This window comes from Barbus barbus, assembly GCF_936440315.1.
Source record: "Barbus barbus genome assembly, chromosome: 6".
Classification (NCBI taxonomy): Eukaryota; Metazoa; Chordata; class Actinopteri; order Cypriniformes; family Cyprinidae; genus Barbus; species Barbus barbus.
In genome coordinates this window covers 19,952,478-19,974,671 of record NC_136734.1, presented here as the reverse complement: position 1 = coordinate 19,974,671, position 22,194 = coordinate 19,952,478, and the positions used below count along the sequence as shown (strand labels likewise).

At 37.0% G+C, this 22,194-nt stretch overlaps 2 protein-coding genes across 3 annotated transcripts; both read left to right on the top strand.

Annotated features, from left to right (window-relative positions):
* The first annotated feature begins 249 nt into the window (after positions 1 to 249).
* Positions 250 to 12,728, top strand: LOC306871371 (uncharacterized protein). Of its 2 annotated transcripts, XM_079419231.1 has the most exons (21): positions 250 to 471; positions 572 to 639; positions 846 to 913; positions 1,015 to 1,055; positions 1,144 to 1,199; positions 1,421 to 1,586; positions 2,019 to 2,137; positions 2,322 to 2,501; positions 2,728 to 2,870; positions 2,991 to 3,129; positions 3,757 to 3,833; positions 3,940 to 4,087; positions 5,680 to 5,765; positions 5,853 to 7,464; positions 7,544 to 7,699; positions 7,780 to 7,922; positions 9,277 to 9,475; positions 11,388 to 11,506; positions 11,599 to 11,745; positions 11,906 to 12,017; positions 12,376 to 12,728. In XM_079419231.1, exons 1-21 carry the CDS (start codon positions 383 to 385, stop codon positions 12,510 to 12,512), a joined length of 4,005 nt encoding a protein of 1,334 aa, XP_079275357.1. In that variant the 5' UTR covers positions 250 to 382; the 3' UTR covers positions 12,513 to 12,728. The 2 variants fall into 2 exon arrangements, with proteins under 2 accessions (XP_079275357.1, XP_079275358.1); XM_079419232.1 differs by lacking the exons at positions 1,421 to 1,586; positions 2,019 to 2,137.
* A 1-nt stretch (position 12,729) lies between these two features.
* On the top strand, positions 12,730 to 15,416 carry LOC306871370 (beta-1,3-galactosyl-O-glycosyl-glycoprotein beta-1,6-N-acetylglucosaminyltransferase 4). The gene is made up of 3 exons (XM_079419230.1): positions 12,730 to 13,007; positions 13,363 to 13,428; positions 13,559 to 15,416. The coding sequence occupies exon 3, from the start codon at positions 13,560 to 13,562 to the stop codon at positions 14,847 to 14,849; it is 1,290 nt and encodes a 429-aa protein (XP_079275356.1). The 5' UTR covers positions 12,730 to 13,007; positions 13,363 to 13,428; position 13,559; the 3' UTR covers positions 14,850 to 15,416.
* The last annotated feature ends 6,778 nt before the right edge of the window (positions 15,417 to 22,194 follow it).

Here is a 22,194-nt window from a genome sequence, read left to right as displayed (position 1 = left end):
GGCCTATATATTTTTTAATTAATTTTTAAAAATGAAAATAATGAAAAGTGCACATATAAAGTAAAATCAATAATAAGACGATGATTAAAGGAATTGCTGAGTTATGAATGATTTCTAATCTCTTTATAATCAGAAATTATAGGGTTTTAGGTATATAGGATAAAAAAAAAAAAAAAAAAAAACATAAAATATCTCTTTTATCAGATGAGATATTGCTGTGACCAATCAGATTAGAGCTATTATGCCGCCGAGAAAAAAAACGAAAAAACAAACAAAAAACAGAAATAATAACGCACACCTTCATAGCAACTGTTGTTGAATATTACCGATGTAACGAGACATCGCGCTTTTATTAAGTTTTATTAAGTGTGTGTATTGTTTAATGCCAACACATATGGACCTAGAGCAGGAGGAGAGCATCGCGACGGACGACGACAGCAGTGAAGCCGACCACAGCTTTTACCTCAGCAGGTCCACCAATAACGACTAACGTTTCCATTACTATATCCTGTTAAATGTAGCGAAAGTGATAGATTTGCAGTGGTAACGACTGGTTCATGTATTATTGTAGGTTAATGTTGACAGAACATCAGTTCTCAACCCCCACTGTCGTCTCTCGTCGTGTCCTAATTAGTGAAGGTATGATAATGAGCTGCTGTATTCAAACTAAACTCGTTCATTATAGTAACATATTGTATTTCTTGAGTAATGCCTTGTTCACTTTTGGCCCACTTAATTTTTTTTTCTTCTTTTAATCTTTAGGATCGGTTTTAGTGAGCACCACTAATTGTACTACCATTCACTGTACAGTTACAGTAGTATCTTAACTAGTCTTTCTTTGACAGAGATTTCACCTCAGATTGACCTGCAATATCGTACAGGACAGAACAGAAAGACATCCATAACAAAACAGGTAGATTGCATTAGACAGCACATGCTGAGGTCCTAATCAAATCTAAGCTTAAGCATGTCTTGGTGTATTATGTGTTGAATTCTCTTTTATATTATTACAAGGAAACCCATGGCACCGTGGTTCCACCAATAAACCCTGCAAGGTTTGCTCACCTTTTTGGACATGAAACAAATGTGTATTGAAGTGTAAAATAAAGATAATAATAATTTGTTTTGCTCTGTATTTATCAGTGTTCAAGCTCGTATTATTGAGGAAGAAAGTTCATCAGAAAGGGAACACAGTGAAGGTAAACCCCGTTGTACACAGTCTGGAAAATAATCCTTTTAACTTTAATAAACAAGTTCCAAAAGATCCACAAAAGCCTTTAGTGCCTCAACCAGATACATACAGTAGCTCATCATATGCTAACACCACACCTGAGCCACCCTGTTTCATGGTTTTGGAGATTCAATAAGTAATTCAGACTTCTGGTCTTTTGCTTATTCTTATGTAACTTCTGCCCCCTAGTGTTGAGACCCATTCACATACATGGCACCAACTCATTAGATGCTTCTCACCAGCCACCTGGGCCAACTTTGAGACGTTCATTGAGAATAAATGGCAACACTTTGGGGGAAAAAACGGATCCATTGGCCACAATGAAGAACACTCAACTACTGAATACTCAACTCAGGTCAATCAGGATCAGGAATAAATGCAAACCTTAGTATCTTTCAGATTGTCGATTTCTAAAACATACAGTAGGGTCTAAAACCATACTGAATATTTGAGATTCAAAATCTTATTTAAACCTGTACATAAATAAATAAAGCTTCAAAATTGTGAATATTTTAAAACAAAGGTTTAGGTTTCTAGGTCGAGATGCTCTTTTGAACTTACTTTGTCCTACTAATCCAACTTTTCATTATAACTGTCAAGCAGCTGATATAATTTGTGATTTAAAGTTTTTAATTTGCAGCATTTTCAAAGTAGAAGCATTTTCCAAGCATCATCTCAGATTTTGGACCCCACTGTATGTTACTGATTTAATTCAGATGTTTTATACATTGTAAGTCAGCTCAACATTTGCTGAAAAATGAATGTTATATTTACTTTTCACATTCAGGTCACTGCCTTCTAAAAGGAATGAGAGTCCAGACACCAAAGAGTACAATAAAGCGTTCAAAACACCTTTGCCTACACATGATAAACCAACATTAACCACTAAGCCTTACGTTAGTCCAGGCAAGTGCTCAAACCTGACCACACAAATTAAGATCAGTGCAGTGTAGACAGATAGCATTACAGCATGTGTTCTTATTAATTTTGTACAGAATGATGAATTCATGCTAGAAATTAAACTTTTTCTATAAAAGCATATGTGCACCTTTATGAGGTACACTTAGGTAACTCAAACTCTGTTTGTTAGGGTTCAGTGGCCAAGGCATTACAGAACGAAAATCGGGGAAAGTCCTATCACTCAAGTCCATCCACAGACGGAATCATTTTGGAGAGACAAAGCTGCATTTATCTGTGATGAAAGGAGACATTCAAGACGTCAAAGAGTTGATCACAGTGGGTGCTTCTGTTAATATACCGGATTATGCAGGTATGGCATGTTGGAGGATATCCTAAAACATAAAATTGTTCATTACCACTATTGCATTTTATTAGAAGACACTGCATATTTCACACGTTTATTCAAATCATCCCACAAGCCTCAAATCATCATTTAGGCACCCTAGTTACAGACCAATGGTTGAAGTTAGCACACATGTCCACCTGATGGCATTGTGGATCAACACTTCTGAAATTAAAGGTCTGTTCACTTTCAGGTTGGACTCCACTCCATGAGGCAGTGCAGAGAAACAAGTATGACATGACAGAAAGTTTACTTGAAGCTGGAGCCGAAGTAAACTGCAGCGGAGATAATGGAATTACACCTTTACATGATGCCATTCACTGTCAGTATTACAAGGTGTGTAAATTGCATACAGTGGTACTCAGATGTACCCTCAATGAACATTAGTTATTATTATTAAAAAATGTGCATATAAAATACACAGATTGTTATTATATTGAATACTTATGCTTACAGATTGTAGAGCTACTTCTGAAGTATGGTGCTGATCCATTATCAAAGTGTGAAAGAGGGATGACTCCTATGGACATGACCACAGAGAGATCTATGTTCACACTGGTGGAGAAATATCTGCAAAAGGCTAAAAGTGTTCCAGGTCTAAACCTCTTGACATACACAAAACAAATTAAATATACAGGGGTTTGACAAAATAATGTGAACACCTGGGATAGGCAATATTTCTTAATTAGGTGTTTTACCACTGTTTTCCTTGAATACAGCTTCCAACCTTAGTCTCCAGTTCAATGTTGCCTATCAGAACATCCTGCCAGGTGCTCTTCCAGATAATCTTCTCACCAAAAACATTCGCTAAAAAACTTTTAGTTTTTGGCCGCTAGTCTTCTTCGCTGATGAAGTCTTTCCATGCATTGTGTACAGTCATAATCATAAAGAATTTTGTACTTAAAATAAATTTGGCTGTTAAGGTAACAGATGCTCCTGTTAAATGGGCTCCCATGATTTGTCCTTTTTTGGAAGTCTGACAGCCATTTCCCGTAGCAATTGTACTAACTACTGCTGAACACACCTTATACAACACTGATACGAAAACTAGAGCATATAGACAACGAAAATAACCCTATAAAAATGGGTGTTTATGTTATTTTATCCAACCTGTGTATATTTATATGTGCTCATATATATATACTGTATATCATAACTCCTAGAATACAAAACATTAAATATAAATAGTAAAAATTGTTTGTTTTGTTGTATTTGGAAATAGATAAAAATACACACAGCACCACAGATTCTGCAGTTAATCCAAGTATGAGCCAAAGAAACAGCCAGAACTCCATCAAAGTAAGCCAAAGATATATCATTGGATAAAAGATCTGCTACCACTGACTGTGGCATCATCGCATGATCTGATTACTGATCGGTTACTTTTGTTTCATTTAACTTTGAGGACACAAGAGCTCCTCTTCAGAAATCAACAGGAGCTGCTGATACAAGTGAGCAAGAAAGCAGCCCGCGGTCTGGTGAAGCTGAACCCATTCCTGGTCCAAGCAGTGGACAACCAAGCTGTGATCCTTTCATTCAGGCCTCTCTCCAAGGTTCCCCTCTACATTACTCAAGGGTTGTGGGAACTAGATATGGCTCATGCAATATTTAATAACAGTCTTATCTAGTCACTGTAACGAACACACATTTAGCGAACAGCGAAACACACATTTGTTAAAATTCAATTGATGTTGTATTGATCAAAGATATGGTCAGGTTAAGTTAGCCATCTTAAATTAGAAGAAAAATTGCTTTTAAGATATATAAAATATTAAGTTCTTTAGAGGGTGTTAAGTGTAAAATCCATCCTCATGGATTAAGGCAAATTATTTTGAATGGGAAGGCTAATTAAATTGTTTGGTTGCAATAACATCTCATATAATGTAATCTATCTTATTTTAAAATAAAATCTAAGTTTATTTTGAAATAAATGTTTATGTTAATGTTTATTTTGCTTGGTCGCTAAATCAACAATAATTGCTAACAAAAGGAAAGTAGCTTTTTTGCACCAAGTGACAATATTCACCTCAGCATCGCTTATATTCAGTAGGAAGTGTTAAAATGGCACATTAGCAAGCAATACAGGTATCAAATTGAGTCATGTTTTGCCCACAACTTTATTTGGTAAAACTAGTCCCTTATGTGCTTGGTCCATGTATATGATAAAATAAAATAACACAAATTAATAACAGCATATTCATTTTGAAGTATGCTGCACATGCAGACTATATTATACTGTTTCTTATAGTAATTGCACCATGCCAGATTGTGCAACTTTGTGGAGGCACATCATTAACAGTCTTTATAATTTAAAAGTTAATGATTTTTTTTTAGCATTTTGCCTTTTATTAGATAGCACGTTTAATGTGAGGCTCAGTGTGAATTGGGGTGTTGTGTGTCCTCATTTCCCAGTGGAACCATCACCTCAGACTAGCACCAATGTACTGTGGCCTGTGAGGAACCAAGAGCAGGACTTCTGTAGCCAGGGTCCCTCACTGGTTCAAGATCAGGAGAGCGAGGGATCAGACACCTCAAGCTGCATAGACAGTGATGTTACAGTGGATTATATCGAAGATTATTCATCATCACCAGAACATTGGACTCTATGTGCTACTCAAGATTTCTCTGGTTCCTAGAGCAATAGGGATGTTTCAGCGGATTGTCAAATATCTGATAAGTTCATTCAGTTGAAGTCTGACACTTAAACATTGGGTTATTTTATGTAACTTAGTACTCTTTTTTGTTTTGTTTTTTTTTATATCATTTGAGCTGTATACTATCTGATACAAATACAAAATATACTATAAAATGTTCAAAATATTGGAATTTTGCCACAATTTAAGCTTTAAATTAATTACATTTGTTTGGTTATGTGAAGTAAAAGCAGTGTTATATGTAAATTAAATTTCATAATAGTAAATCTACTAATTTGCCTTTTTAAGATTTTAATGTATGACACAATGTGGTTGTTCCTTTGAGGTTCCAGAATAAAGAAATTAGATTTAAACATTTGTCTCATGAAAATTATTTTCTTTGTTAAAAAAAATACAGACTTGAGGGTGACAAATATTTAGTTTTTAAGGATTTTAACTGAAATCCTTTAGTTTTTATTCTATCTTTATTTGTTTCTATTTATTATTCTTAGGGGAGTCTGGTGAAACTCTGATGAATGATGGCAGTTCAGTAGCTGAGAAGACAAACTCACATTCTTTCCATGACCATAGCTATGCAGTGAGTGGTTTCCTTTACACCAAATAATGTCTGTCATGTGCACTAATCAAAGCCTGCTCAGCATTTTTATTTCACCGATTATTTCAGATTACTGATAAGAGAGAGTCAATTCACAGCACAAGTGAAGATTCATATAAAGTTCCCTCAGCAAGAAAGAGGATATTGGAGGGCTGTCAACACAATTATGGGGCTGATATTAGGGATGATAATGACTCTGCTATGGCTAAGAAAGTGCTCAAAAAAACAAAACATGACATTCAAAATGAAAAAGCTTTTTTGGAATACTTGCTCAACTTTGATACGAACCTCGTCTTTGTTGATTCTGAGAGTAAAAAAGAAGTAGATGGCCCCTCACTTCAACAGAATGAAGATGCAAGAAAAGAACAACTGTCAGCTCTTGATGTTTACCAAAAGGTTCCATCTGAAACTGTGTGCTGTTCTGACACCAACAACAACAGCAGTCAAGAATGCACCAATTCTTCCCTGTCCCCTCGTGTAAATGAACTAATTGACTCATGTTTACAAGGGACATTCAAGGGAGACTTTAATGCACATACATTTGGAGCAATGGCTAAATCACCATTACAGAGGGAGGAACTGTTTGGCTCAGACAGCCCTGGTTCACTGTCTTTGCTTGTGGCCATAATCCATAATCAAGGATTAACCTGCAGTCCAGAGGATTCAGAGAAAGATGAACCATTAGAGGAATTAGACACAGCCAACAAACAACTGCCAGATACTAAAACATCAGAAGACCCACTTATGGCCCAGTCATTGTATTGTGAGCTCCAACAACTGCAGGGAACTTTGCCATCAACCATCCCTGCCACTGAGTCTCTCCATGTGGATAGTATCATTGGCTGTTTAGAAACCTGTTTAGAAACCTTAGAGACCCAAATCAGTTTTCAAGAATTGCAATCTCCTAAAACACTGCCCCTAAAGAAGCCTCTAAATCAGGATGAAGAAACAGACATGATCACCATTCAAAACCAGCAGGAAGTGATAGAGATAATAGAGACAGCACTGAGCACTAATCAGACAAAAATGAGTAAGAGCTACACTGAAGATGATGGCATGGAATGTGAAAAGATGGAATGTGACACATTGATTTTAAATGCGACAGATCTCATTGGAGGACCTGAAGCAGAGCCACATTCTTTTTGCAGGGGGGTAGTTAATGAGCCAGTGAGTGACATTCTCAAAGTCCATGCCAGTACATGTCCTGTTTCACCCACTTTTTTCTGTGCCAGAGTAGATGTTGATCAGCTTGAAAATTCTCAAATGGCTGATTGCATTGTTGTCGAGAATCATATAGTTAAAGATTCAGCAGATTCTGACTGCACTGTTGTGGAATGGTCTAATGCTGCTGACATTCAGGATGTGGCCATCACATCAATTCAGCATGAACGCTTTGGTTCTGAAGAAAGGCATAGTGAAAAGGAAGCAGAGAACACAGAGGGCACACCTGACACAGTGGTTTCAGAGAGTGTTTTGAGGCCGTTTTTACCTGAAAATTTGTGGACACAACCTTCATTGGATAACAATGAAGAAACAGCACATTTAAAACATGGTCCACAAATAGCTCTGGGAACCAAAAGGCTCCTTAACACAGGTGAACTGAAAACTCAGAAAAAGAAATCGAAACGGAAGAAAAGGGGGCTTAGACAAGGACGAAATGTCACAAATGCATTGAATACAGGTGATTCCTTGGGCTCAATCATAAATATTATCATCACTATTTAGAATATATTAATTTATATATTGTCCTTTCTCAACAGGATCAAAAAGTTTTTTGAAAATTACTCAGAAAAGTCTTCACAAGAGAAATAGTGTAGGCGAGACTCAGCTTCACCGGGCGTGCATCAGAGGAGACCCGCAAATGGTCAAAGTATTGATAGAAGCTGGAAGCAATGTTAATGTATCAGATCATGCAGGTGGGAAAATCCTTGCCTTGGTATGTGTACATTATTTCCTTTGATCTATTTAATGTTTTCATGATGCCTTGGGTGGACAGGATGGACCGCCCTTCATGAGGCCTGTTCCAGAGGTTTTGTAGATGTGGCAGAGCAGCTCTTGGAAGCAGGGGCCGATGTCACCAGCAGAGGGCTAAATGGATGTAACCCGCTGCATGACGCTGTTGTATCGGGCTCATATGAGGTTGCTTCTGTACCTCTGATATGATCTGTCCCAATTTTAAATGCCAGATTCCCTCACTTGTTAGTGTACTGGTAAAAGGGTCATTAACCCCCCCCCAAAAAATTATTTCAATAAGTATTTACTCAACTACATCTCACTGCACACATTTCCATACAAAGAAAATATAGTGATCAGAAGCTGTCAAGCTCCAAAAAGGACAAAAAATACCATAAACTTAGCTCAGGCAACTCATGCATTATATTCTTTTGATGCCAGACTACTTGTGTTATAACCAGAATTATGTAATTGCAGCTAATGCTCTATTATTTCAGTTTGAATGGAAAACAAGTGTAAGAGCAGAGTAATATTTCCATAGGTTTCAATCTGATTCCCAGCATTTCACCAGCTCATTCACACTAACACTCTGTACTCAAATGTAAATGCACTTTCAAAAGCAGTTAAAGTTCTGGGCCCGTATTCATAAAGATTCTAAGAATCCTCTCAGAGAGCTCCTATTTTAGCTTAAACATTTCTAACTAGGAGTTTTAGCTTAAGAGTGATTCAGGACCAATCTGAGAGCAACTCTGAGCGAGGAAAAGACAAAAACTTTTTTCTTATTGAGGAGGCGGGTCTGACCCCGTTGCTAGGAATGACACAGTCTTTTGAAGACTGTGATTGGTTGGTTGTCAAGAAGGAAATAAAAGAGCGCTTTTAAGAGTATGGTATATTATAAGCCTTCACTTTGAAATTACAGGCGTAGTTTTTCCTCTCGCTCTTTCTCACACACACACACACACACACACATTATATATATTCTTTATTTTTTATTTACCATGCTCTCATACTTACCATGTTTTATAGGAAATGAACAGAGACATAGCCTAATAAGTGCTGTAACAGACCCAAATCATCACTGCTGCATAGTTGCATTTTTCCAGTTGCCAAATATGTTAATGTAGTGATTACATCCATTTCTGGCGCTATGGTATTTCAGCGTGGTGTCTGAGATGTTAGCGTGTCTTTAATAAGATCGGTCAGAAACATGATCCCTGCACGATCTAATGTGCAGCGTCTTATTAACTCACTGTCATGCATTGTGTGCAACACATTTATTCTCCCTCTTCATGTTTCGTCCATTTTCTCCACTGCTAAAGAAACTCTTAAGCCCCTTAAAAGTCCTCGTCCGTACTCCTAACAATTTTGGACCTTAAGACCTCTTTTAAGGGTTAAGATGCTTTCTGAATTACTTTTTTCTTTAATTTTAAGAGGAAACACTCACATTTCTAAGAATTTTCTTAGAATTTGTTACTAGGAGCAACTCTTAGCTCTAAGATTCTTCATGAATACGGGCCTGATCTTGATGTTTTATGCATAGATTGTGAGGCTTCTCCTTCAGTTTGGCTCCAGCCCTCATGACAAGAATATCCTGGGACGGAGTGCGGTAGACCTCGCAGCACATGAAAGCATCAAAGAGCTGCTTTTGACATTTAAAGGACCTTTTCGTAAACCTGTCCGGGCAACTGACACTTCCAAACAAGGATCTCAGCTTTTGGCTGCAGAGCACATGCAGTCAGGTAAAAATGTCTGCATGGAAGACAGTAAAAAAAATTATCTCATCATTTACCAGGGTTTCCGCGGGGTCTTAAAAAGTCTTAAATTTAGTTGTATCAAATTTAAGGCCTTCAAAAGTCTGAAATTGTACAAGTCTTCATTATGATTTCAAGAGGTCTTAAATTTGGAGACGGAAAGACAAGAATATGGCTGAATGTGACGATTAAATTTCAAAAGGCTATGATTTCATTAAATAAACATGAGCGCTGCAAGTCGAGCGTCTCGCTGCAGCTCACAAGATCCAGGGGGCGTGGTTGGATCCAGATCCAACTCCTCCCACCTTATATATACCTAAACCTACCCATCTCCACCCCCTGATCCCTAAACCTACCCATCTCCACACCCTGATCCCTAAACCCACCCCTAAACCTACCCATCTCCACACCCTGATCCCTAAACCCACCCCTAAACCTACCCATCTCCACACCCTGATCCCTAAACCTACCCATCTCCACACCCTGATCCCTAAACCCACCCCTAAACCTACCCATCTCCACACCCTGATCCCTAAACCTACCCATCTCCACACCCTGATCCCTAAACCCACCCCATCTCCACCCCTAAACCTACCAATCTCCACCCCCTAGATGTGGATCCAACCACGCCCCCTGGATGTTGTGGACTGCAGCGAGCCCTACTTGGGGGAAAACCGGTATATTTCAGCCAAACGCGACACCTGCTGGCAGAGAGTGAATCAGTTAACAGAGGTTAAACTAGAGCGTGTACGAGTTTCACTGCACGATTCAGTCTATTAAAATACATTTAGAATGATCACGTGATTTAAGATACAGGGGCAGAAAATGTATAGCCTATATTTATATCATTTCATATAGTTATTAGCACACGAAGAGTGCCGTTTTTCTCCAAAAATCAGCATGATTACAAATGTGATTTTGATTTTACGCACCAGTTCAATAAACAAGAAGTTAATATTAAGAGACTTACGTTTTAGACACTATATTTCCTGCTTTTTCTCTATTTCTACAACAAAATAATTCCAAACACAGCCACAGCACTGTTTTGCGTCTCTGAGCAACATGACGGTGATTCGTTCCTGAATCAAATGTTTCAACGATTCAGTTCAATCGCAATGACTCCCTTATTAACAGTGACTCGCTGCCACCTGCTGGCGGTTGTTTTATGTGTCAAATATCAAAACATTATTTATGCATTTGTAACTGCAGGTTAGCATTCTATGTCCCTCTGAGCTGATGATTTTTTTTTAAGTAAAAATGCCCATAAAACTGGTTGGAAAAGACTAATTTCTATCGCTGCTGTGAACTGACCACACAGAATATGAAGAATATCAAAAAAATTCAGGAGTCAGCTGTCCGTGGTAATCTTTAAGATACCAGCACAATAACACACTCAGCAAAATATTGTCTAATTATCATTATCGATAAAATCCCAGAAAATATCAAGATAGCATCTTTTGCCAATTTCGCACACCCCTAATTCATGTTATTTAATTGATATAATAAATGATTGTTGAAAATCAATATTATTAATACTTTTGACTTATCCATTTTCTTAAAAATGGTTTAAAGGCTGAAATGTGAAGTTTATTATTTTACCAAACTTTTTGTTTTTGTGAAAACTTGTATCTGAATTGTAAATTATGCTTTTTACAGTGTAATATGGTACTATAGACATTGCCCTACCCCGCTCATATGGTATTCATTTTATTTATGCAGGTCTTAAAAAGTCTTAAATTTGAGCTGAAAAATCCTGCAGAAACGCTGTTTACTCACCCTCATCTTATTCCAAAACTGTATAACTTTCTTTCTTTAGTACAACACAAAAAGTTTGTTTGTGTTCATGGATATGTTTAATGTATGTTTATTAAGTTTATTTATTTATGGATATTCTCAACAGATCAGTGTTTTCAGTCAGCGGGAACAAGGATCGATTTTAGTGGCAATAGCAAATTGAACTGCGGTATTAGAGATGGAATCATTCAACATGGGGATGATAATTTAGAAATGACACTTAAGGTAATTTATAAATAATTTGTCAGATGCTGATCAAGACAAGGCATTTTGCTGTTTTTCATAAGGTTTTTAAAGCTCTGATTATTCAAATTTAGGGTTGTAGCTACGAGGCCTCTCTTTTGGAAAATGGATCTATCAGTGATGCCAGTGGCAGAGTCTTCCTCCTTCCAGAACAATGTTTTGAATCAGTGCTGGAGAGTCAGTCCTCAGGTCCTGTCACCTCTGATTTAGCCTTTAAAAAGGTACAAGACAACTATGTGGAATGTTAAGCTGTTATCTGCTGTTAATTCTGATGCATGGCTAAAATTGTAAAGTAATCATTAGACAAAAATACTGACGTGAGTTCAGTACTTTTATGGGTTTAGTAGTGACCTTGAAACCACTTTTTTCTTATCCTGACAGGTTATGTATCAATCCAAGTCAAGTTGTTTAAATACGGAGAAAACACCTCTGGGATCAGTACATCCCCATTCCAGTACATTCAACAACAATCCATCAAAACCTGTTATAAAAGGTTTGTCAGCTTGATAACTAGATGTAGGACCAACCTTACTATAGTAGACTTAAGATCAGATTTTCAGTTTCATAAATGCCTCATAAATCTCTTGTAAAAGCAGATATGCATGACACTTAAACCGGAATTTAAAGAATGTTACAAAAACCACTATCAGCAGGATCTGTGACATTGTTTATGTTGTGCTTACAATTGAAATTAAATGAAAATGAAAACAAATGAAAGCATGCAAGGTGTCCTTTGTACTGAAAAAAACTAATGGAAGTTATGTTACATGGTTCAAAACTTGAAATAACTGTGTGTCTAGTTAATACTATTTTGTTTAATAATTCATTCATTTATTCATTTTGTTCAATAGAGAAGTCCAAAAGTGACGTTTTCATGAACATCAGATCAATTCGCTTGGTCAGCGATAAGGAGTTTTTTCCAAGCCATGTGATGAACAGATACTGGGATTTCTTCGCCCAGAGTGAGGAGTGGACCTTTGAAACTTAAGAAAATTGCTTGTGAAGCGCAAAAGTGCCTCTTAGAGCATCAATGAAAACCGTTTCAGTGTTAAAACCTTTAATGTTACAACTTTATAAAGTGGAATAGTGTTATATTCTCACTGTTGGTTTGAAAGTACGAATAGCCTATATTTGAAACGTTTTGTACAACTAAGTTTCTGTTGTAAGATGATTGTGTTGATATTAAAGTGTAAGTCAACACATGACCCGTTCCATTGATTTATTTTGCCTAGCCTAAGTCATAGCCGGTATGGATCCCAGCTGTTATCAGCGCGTTTCTACATGAGTTTGTGTGTTTGAACACTCGCTTGTGATGCTATGAAACGATGGAAACGTGAAGATAACGAGGCTTTAATCAAAGCACGGGTACGAGTGGGCGGACAAGACTTTCCTGGCATAAACGCCTCATACGGTGCTCTCGAGTCAGAGTGAAGTCAGCAGTCAGAACTTACTCATCTTGAGACTCCACGCGATCTTAAAAGAAGTAAGTATCTTGAACTCGATAGATTAGTTACAGATTTGCAAGACATTAATTAGTATCTCCATCGCATGTTTGTTAAAGAAAGCGCAAATCAATTGTTCATTTACGCTTTTTTTTAGGCTAATTCTGTACTACGTCGTCCATACATTATTTGAATAGAGTTTTGAACATGTAACTAAACTGTTTTCTTGGGGTTCGGCGAATGATGGAGTTTTTCTAGTACTGTGCGCATGTCTTTGTTTAATCTCTGTGGCTTTCCGGTCTTCAAACCGTGGGACAACTTCAGCAATATTATTAGCTAATCAATTCCTTTCGGAACCGAAGGTTTTACATCTGTTATTCTTCATCTGTCACACAGACATATTGTAATGTTGAGAAACATTTGATGGCAGTGACACAAAACAAAAGACGTGCAGCGTGCAAGGTAGGCAAGTCTGCTTGAGTCATATGATACGATACAACTGAATATGAGATAGTTTCCTGGCTGAATAGTTTTGTCAGAGGATTTGAGTGATTGTCAGCCTTATATATAACACGTTTTACTTTGCCAACAGAATGAAAAGAAGATGTGCTGTCTTACACTGGTTAAGATGCAAGTTCTATGTGTTTGTTGTGTCATTGTTTGTTGTGCTGAAGCTGGTGTACATCAAGATTTCAATGGACAACAGTATTTACATAGAGCCCTATGGAACTACACATAGATCACTCAGAGCTCAGCCTCTGAATGGTATTAACTGCACATCTATTTATGAACAGGACCCAGCGGAAATTGGCAAGTCATTGGAGTTAAGACGCAAAAACATTGTGGAAGTCAATGATGGGAGTATTATTTCTTTCACTGCAGACTGCAAAAACTTCATCGAACAAAGGGGTTATAATGAGGTCATTGTAACAGATGAGGAATGCAGCTTTCCAATTGCATACTCTTTAGTGGTGCACAAGAACAGCGCTATGGTGGAAAGGATTCTTCGAGCCATCTACACACCTCACAATATTTACTGCATTCATTATGACCAAAAGTCCTCAAAAGAATTTATTGCAGCAATGAAGAGCTTGGAAAAATGTTTTCCAAATGTCTTCATAGCCTCTAAAATTGAGTCCGTTCTGTATGCACATATTACCAGACTTAATGCAGATCTCAACTGCCTTTCAGACCTTCTAAGTTCAGAGGTCAAATGGAAGTATGTTATCAACTTGTGTGGCCAAGACTTTCCACTCAAATCCAATTATGAGCTGGTAACTGAACTCAAGAATCTGAATGGTGCAAACATGCTCGAATCAAGCAGGCCCAGCGAAATGAAAAAAAAGCGATTTCAGTTTCGGTATGAACTGAAAGACGTGTCATATGAATATCATAAAATGCCAGTTAAGACAAACATTGCTAAAGACCCACCACCACATCACATTGAGATGTTTGTTGGGAGTGCTTACTTTGTCCTGACACGTGATTTTGTGTCATATATTATGACCAATCAACTGGCAAAGGATTTTCTGCAGTGGACAGCTGACACATATTCTCCGGATGAGCACTTTTGGGCAACGATGGCCAGAGTGCCTGGAGTTCCTGGAGAGATCAGGAGATCTGAGCCTGATGTGACAGACCTGAAGAGTAGGACACGTTTGGTTAAATGGAACTATCTTGAAGGCCGTTTGTATCCACAGTGCACCGGCACACACAGACGCAGTGTCTGCATTTATGGTGCAGCGGAGCTCCGGTGGCTTCTGGAGGACGGCCACTGGTTTGCAAACAAATTTGATCCCAAAGTTGACCCTGTCATTATTAAATGTCTTGAAGAGAAACTTGAGGAGAAGCAGCATCAACAATGCCTGAAAAAAGTGTCTTAAAAAGAAGGCCTTTCTTTTTGGGCCATGTTTTGGTGTAAATATGTACATTTGGTCAAAGCACCAGCTGACAGAAAGTTTAGCTTTCTTAATTTTCTTAAATTTCGATATGTTGCCATCCATTATATGGTAGGTCAGTATGTTAATGAGTTTGACTTTCAGCTTCTGCTTTATAACTTGACCAAAGATGTATTCATAGGTGCTTAAGCTATGAAATATTTATATATATAAATTTATTTAAACCAATCCTGTGAGATGCATGTAGACCATCTTTTTAATTCTATTTTTTACTGAATCAGTCTGTGTGGGAACTTTATTAGGGCTTCAGCTAGGAGGGTGAGCCTGTATCAATGCCAGGGTTATGCTGTGTCATTTTAAAATTATTTATATAATAACCGACAACGTACATTCAATATTGACTTTTTCAAATAAAGCTATTTAGCTGTACTACTTGAGTCTTTTTCCTCTTATTGTAACAGTGAAACAGTCACACCTGTTTACTCAAAAGTCACAGTATATTTGCTGTTTGTCAGTGATATAAATATTAAACAATAGTTTGTTACGGTCTTCAAATTTCAGTGGCTGAGTGGTTTTCCATAGGTGTTGCTAGAAGCTAAAGTATACATAACATAAAATACTACTTATACTGCTGTAGATTTATACAAATTCCAGACAGACTGTCAGCGTTTTTTTTTTTTTTTTTTCACTCTTTCTGCAGGCTTTTCTTAAGCCATTAGGTTAATTCAGGACTGAAGCAAATTGTTGAAACATTCACTCAGAGGATTTGTTCAAAAATGCTGTTTCATTCAGGAATGCCACTATTGCATGCAAAACAGGAGATGAGTAAGAGTTAATTACATTGTGGTTAGTTTTTAACTGGTTTAGTTGGTGGCGTGAAATAGACAAAGTACGTGGCAATATTGTGTTTAAAAATAGTAAGTAGCTTGATATTTACTTCTTTGCTTATTGAACTGTTGAGTGTCACACTTAAATTCATGCTGATGGAGTTTGTATTAAAATATCTTGTTTGTGTGATACAACATAATCTTTAAATATTTATAGTTAAAGAAGGTTTATGAAATTACTTTGCGCTGCTCAAGTCACTAAATTAAACTGGATATCTGCATTACTTTCAAAGCCTTCATTTAACTTTAACCTTAAAGCTATCTTTTTATTAATATTATTTTAATGTTTGCAGTAAGATGGTATTAAAATGTTCACTTTGTTGAGTCCACAGTCTGTCAGCTGAGATAAAGTTGGGCAAACTCATCGCAGTCTTTAAAGTGGAGATGCAAGACCAATAATAAAGCCTTCTTTTCTTGGCTAACAAGTCAATGGCTGAACAAAAGCACCTAAACTTTCACTGCAACAAGACACTCGAGCGTACACACCGACTGAATTCCCAAAAGCCATTTTTTTATAACTGATATGTCCCCCGAGACATTTTAAAAACAGCCATTTTTAAAGTTTGCTTGTGGAAGACAATCATTTCACTATTTTGGAAACTGAATGAAAAAGTTTGATTCTGAATGTTCATTTTTATTTTAAGCTAAGTAGTTAGTGCCAATGTCCTGAGTTTGCCCTGTGCCAGTCTGTCTCTATTCATTACTGTGCTGGAAACAGAGATCTTGAACCTACTTTTCTGAAAGGTTTTTACTCTAAAGACGTAATTGTACAGCATGTTTGACCACTGAGGTAGCCAGCAGGACTCAGTTTTCTTAATCTAAATGCAGTTTGACCAGCACATGCAGCTCTGTCGTAGTGTTGACAGTGTAAGTTAACGCAGCCTGGAATGTAGACGCCTGCCATTAAAACCTCTTTGGCCCTCTCATTGATGCACTTAGTACAGAGAGCCCTCTGTGTAAGTTTCATTTACTTAATATCTATTACTGCTCTACAATCAACAGTTTGAATATGACCAACCAGTTCATGGATCATGTGAGTACAGAAAAATGTACATCTACTTTCCAAAAAGTCTGCCACATCCTCAGTGAGAACAGAAGCAGGGAACAGCTAAAGTCAGAACATGTTTCCTGAAAGGCCGATATGAGGAAGTCTCTTCCAACAGATGATACATTCCTTCATGGTTTGAGAGAGTGGAATGAATAACAGTAAGTGCTAAACTGGTTCAAAACAGGAAACAGACAGCAGTGTCTCAGAATTGGCCTGTTCCCCAGAGATAAAAGTTTTGCACGTTATTATGCTACATCTATAACCTGCTTATTATAACCTCGTCATGGTTTGTAGTTTTAATTCTGCCATGGCATGACTAAAACACATATACACTGAACAAGCATATAATGAACTTTCATATAGGAAAATAATTTATCTGTGTTGTTTTGTGGATTCATTGTGAAAGTAAAACATAATTTGCATGGAAACTATGTATACTGCAACATATAGGGGGAGAGCGGGGCACGTAACACTTTTTGACTTTCTCAAATTGTGTGAATCCACTTCGTGTTCAGAGTATAATTTTGTATCCACAGTAATTTCACACTTGTCTAGTACAAATATGTCGCTTTGTTTCATAAATACAGTGTATACGTTTTTCTTTATTTACCCTCAAAAATTGGAAGTGAAATGTGACAACATGCCCCGTACATTGGGGTGGGGTACATTGTAACAGCTGAGGGGCACGTTGTAACATGACCATTTGACAGCCTAAAATGTGATCTGATCTTGTGAAAAAATATATACAAAACAAACTAAAATATTTTGTCAATAAAATAAAATGATTATTTATTTGAAATAAAATAATGGCGTTTTTTAATAATTAAAAGTCATCTGATTTTTGAGTTTGACAATGAACGTATTGCAACCATGCCTGGGACGGCCCATACAATCAAGCCAAAATGCTTTCCATATTTTGAAATAATAATTTCTGAACAAACAATGATATAGTCTTTATTCACCTGTTTCTCGTCGTTTCTCATTAAAATGTGTTAAAGTTAATAGTGTGAATAACATCGCTAATGTCATAGAATAGCACGGCAGGGCAGATTGTAACGCAGTGTTACAACTTACCCCATCTGAGCAACTTTCATTTAAAACCGGTTAGTGTCTATTGCTAGTTATCGAAGCATTAAAAAACTGATAAATAACAGATTGGAGATTAAAATAATAGCAGATTTGTCATTTTAAATTAGTAATAAGAATTGAGATGAAAAATTTACTTAAGCCAGAAATATAATTTTACTAAGGTAAAATAAATGTTCAGCGATATCTTCAAAAGACTTTTGAATTTTGGCGCACTTTTTTTCTCTATATAATGTTGATATGGTAACTAGTAAATACTGTAAATTTGGTTATGCTATCATGTGTGGAAATATTTAAAAACGTGTGTTACAACTAACCCCGCGTTACTTTGTGCCCCGCGCTCCCCCTACTATTTATAGAAGGGCATTGTAACAGCGGTTTTCATTTATTCTTAAGAAATCAAGATAGTTTGTAAAGCTGAAACATTGCAATAGGTCAGACATCAGACTGCCAGAAGTCAGAAACTGTCCCCCTACTTCCACATTTCTATATATAGAGGGGTGAGAGCCAGAAAGGTGTAAATGACATTTCACCAACTTTACAGGAGAACCAAAACAAAGATTTTACCAATTTTGATCTGACTTTGTGTATTGTTTATAATAAAAATTTGTACACTCATGGATGACAGTACTTTTGCCAATAGAAAGAGCTCTTTAAGAGCTTTCATTTGATATATATATATCTCCATTTCACCAAAACAGTTACTTACGCCCTTCTGGTTCTCACCCCTACGGAACTTGACTATGACTTCAAATCCAGTCAGAGGACATCAGACCTTTTTGATTTTGAGATGATTTTATAACGCATACTATTTTCATTTGTCACATGCTCCCAGCCATTAAATGTCTAATAACCAGTTTTCTCTGTGACTGCTGACAAAGTCAGCAAGTGTATGATGTTCTGTGTTTTACAATGTGTTTAGATTTTAAAGTTGTGTAGTGTATACCAGCCCTAAAGCAGTTTTAGTGTGAATCTCCAAGACTGATTAGGGATGGTTTGTACATCTAAATCTAAATGACCTGCATTTAGATTATGTGTTCAGATGTATTTGAATATATGGCCAGGGTGAACAAAAACTGTGCCTTGAACCATTACCACATCGGCCGAGCAAACCGCACCCATTTCCTCCCCATGACATGGCAGTTCAAGCTGCAACGTTTCCACTTTCAAAGCATTTACATCACCACAGAGTAAATATCATCAGCCTTTGTGGATAATACTGTGGATAAAAAGACAGGCGCTGAAGTGTAGCTTAATTACAGTTTTATTAATAAAGTTGCTCACAGACTTTAGAACCTAAGGTTAGTCCAAAATGAGGGGTCATCTATTGTACTGATGTGCAGGCCACACCTCTGTGTTATTTATGCTAGTGCTATTTAAGGATGTGACATTATTAGCACAACCTTGTGTAGGTGTCTCCTCTGCCAGAAAGAAACTAGTGTGAAATCTCATTTACACTGACTGCTGTATGCTGCCTACAGTAGCCTCCAGAAGTTCCTCAAAACAATCTTTACTTCAATATATAGGAGTTTTTAAACAATTTTTTTAGTTTTTGGCAGCAAAGAGTGGGTTGCTAAATAAAAAAATTCATGCTGGTCAGTTCATTATATTCAGCCTTTTTAATGTGCTTAAATACACTAGGCACTCGTGTTATATTCACTTCAATGTTAATTTTAAGTCAGACTAAAACAATAATTGGTCTTTCTAAAATGTCATGTAAACAGTTTGGTCTCGTACCATACAAGCTTTTGTGAAGTCGAACTCCACAACCCAAACACATTCATTAGACTACAATTGGCCTTGCCCACACTGAAAGAAAAAAGTGATGCACAATGTGCATTGACTATTGTGTGTTTTATCCCAGAGGATTGACAAAATCAATAAACTCGAAAGACCTGTAGATTAGAAACAAACAACTTCCATGAACAAATGTCTGTGCTCTTTGACTGACTCTGAACACTGTTGTCATAACCATAATCACATCTATAATCATGCCCATTGTGGACTTGGTGATGGAGGTCCCGGAGTCCATGACAGATGAGCAGAGCCATGCTGACCGCAAGAGCTAGCAAGACAAGCCCCGTCACTCAGCATCGTGCCTAGAGTCAGCCAGGCGAACCGACCAAACTGCAACAAAGAGCCTTTTCATTCTTCTTTCCTGTTAGCAGCACTCGCCAGCCCTCCAGGCTAAGCTTGTGTGACCCAAGGACATGGCAAAAAAAAGCAGAAATTAGCTCTTCAGAGTCATCAAAATCCAAGTATGCCTCTTCGTAGTCCTCAGTTTTTACCAGTAAATACGCTACCAGACTAGCGTCTAGTTATTGAGCTGGTCCTTGTTGTAATATTTAGCCTGATGTTGTAATATGTTAGACGGAATTAAAATGTCTGAAAGTAAGCTTGAGTGAATATTGATGCATTAGATCAGGGATGGGCAACTTCGGTCCTGGAGGGCCACTGTCCTGCAGAGCTTAGCTCCAACCCTAATCAAACACACCTGAACCAGCTAATCAAGATCTTCAAGATCAGTAGAAAGCTACAGGCAGGTGTGTTTGATTAGGGTTGGAGCTAAACTCTGCAGGATAGTGGCCCTCCAGGACCGAAGTTGCCCATCCCTGCATTAGATAATATTGACCGCTACTGTACATGCATTATGAGTCAATGACGTCTTCATTAGGCCAAAGCTGGGAGTGTATTAACAGTGACTGGAAATTCAAGAGCATTGCTCAAACATTTTATGCAAGACAAAATGTTAAACCCCAGTAACAAATTTACTTAAGGAAGCTTGGGGAAATATTGATGCCTTCGTTTGTATTGACTTAGGCCTATAATGTATATATGCATGTAAGTCAGTAATGATGTCTTTATTTGTCAATCCCTGAGAGTGTTTCATCAGTTCGCCTGCTCGTGAAAAATCCTGTTAAAAAACATCCTGTTAAAAAAACGGCAAAAAGTCTGGTAACAGTTTCCAGATGGATTCCATTAAATTACAGAAAATATACATTTCACAAAAATACAATATTTATGCAAAAACTAAAAATACAGAATATATTTTACAGTGAAAATTAATTAAATTACAGTATATTACTGTTGATAGTTGTTTTTAAACTATGGAAAAACAGGTAATGTATGTCAAATTACATAGAAAAACAACCAACTTTCAGGTTAAATCGCCATAAATTTAAGGTTTTAACAAGTTATTTTATAAAACTGCTCTGTCAATCTACAGGAAATTACTTTTAAAGTACAGTTTTTCCATGTACAATAACTAAGAAATAATTTATAAAAATGCAGACATGCAATGCAAGACATTTTTTTTTTTAAAAAGCTTGTATATTTACAGGATTAATCCTTCTTTTTACAGAAACTATCTCATAACTTCAACCAATCTCTGTAAATTAAAAGGTATTTAGAAGTCATTTTATGTGTACCTAGAATAATTTAGTTAAAATACAGATATTATTAACTACAATAACTACAAGACTGGGGCAGTCGTGGCCTAATGGATAGAGAGTCGGACTTGTAACCCGAAGGTCGTGGGTTTGAGTCTCAGGTCTGGCAGGGATTGTAGGTAGGGGGAGTGAATAACCAAAACTCTCTCCACCCTCAATACCATGAGGTGAGACCCTTGAGCAAGGCACCGAACCCCCAACTGCTCCCTGGGCGCTGCAGCATTGGCTGCCCACTGCTCCAGGTGTATGTTCACTACTGTGTGTACACTTGGATGGGTTAAATGCAGAGCACACATTCCGAGTATGGGTCACCATACTTGGCAATACACCACTTACCTTTCCAATAACCAAGAAATGTTGTATAAAAATGTAGTAAATTCGTAATACAAAGACAGATGTCTGTAGATATACATTTTAATCGTTCATTTTCCAGAAATATTACAGTTTAAAATGTTTGGACAGTAGAGAAGTGAGCATAGTTACCTAGAAATTAAAAAATAGCAACATTGTCAGCCAATTTCTGTAAAATGAATAATGTATTTTGTACCTATTAAAAGGAACCTGCGCATTCACAGTTTTAGTCATTGTACAGAAGCATTGTATGTCAAGTTAAATGAATAAAAAAAATTACAGGAAATACATTTAGTACATAATTTAGAACATACAAAAATACCTACATTAAAAGGCAATTGCTGTATACCTTTATACATTTACAATGATACTTTATCCAAAGCAACATACAAAGTACCAGTTATTCTAACACAGTAGACATAGCAGGATTGTTTTTATTTTTTTATATAAACAGAAAGAGTTAGTATTAAAGGGATAGTTCACCAAAAAAAGAAAATTGCCCTATGATT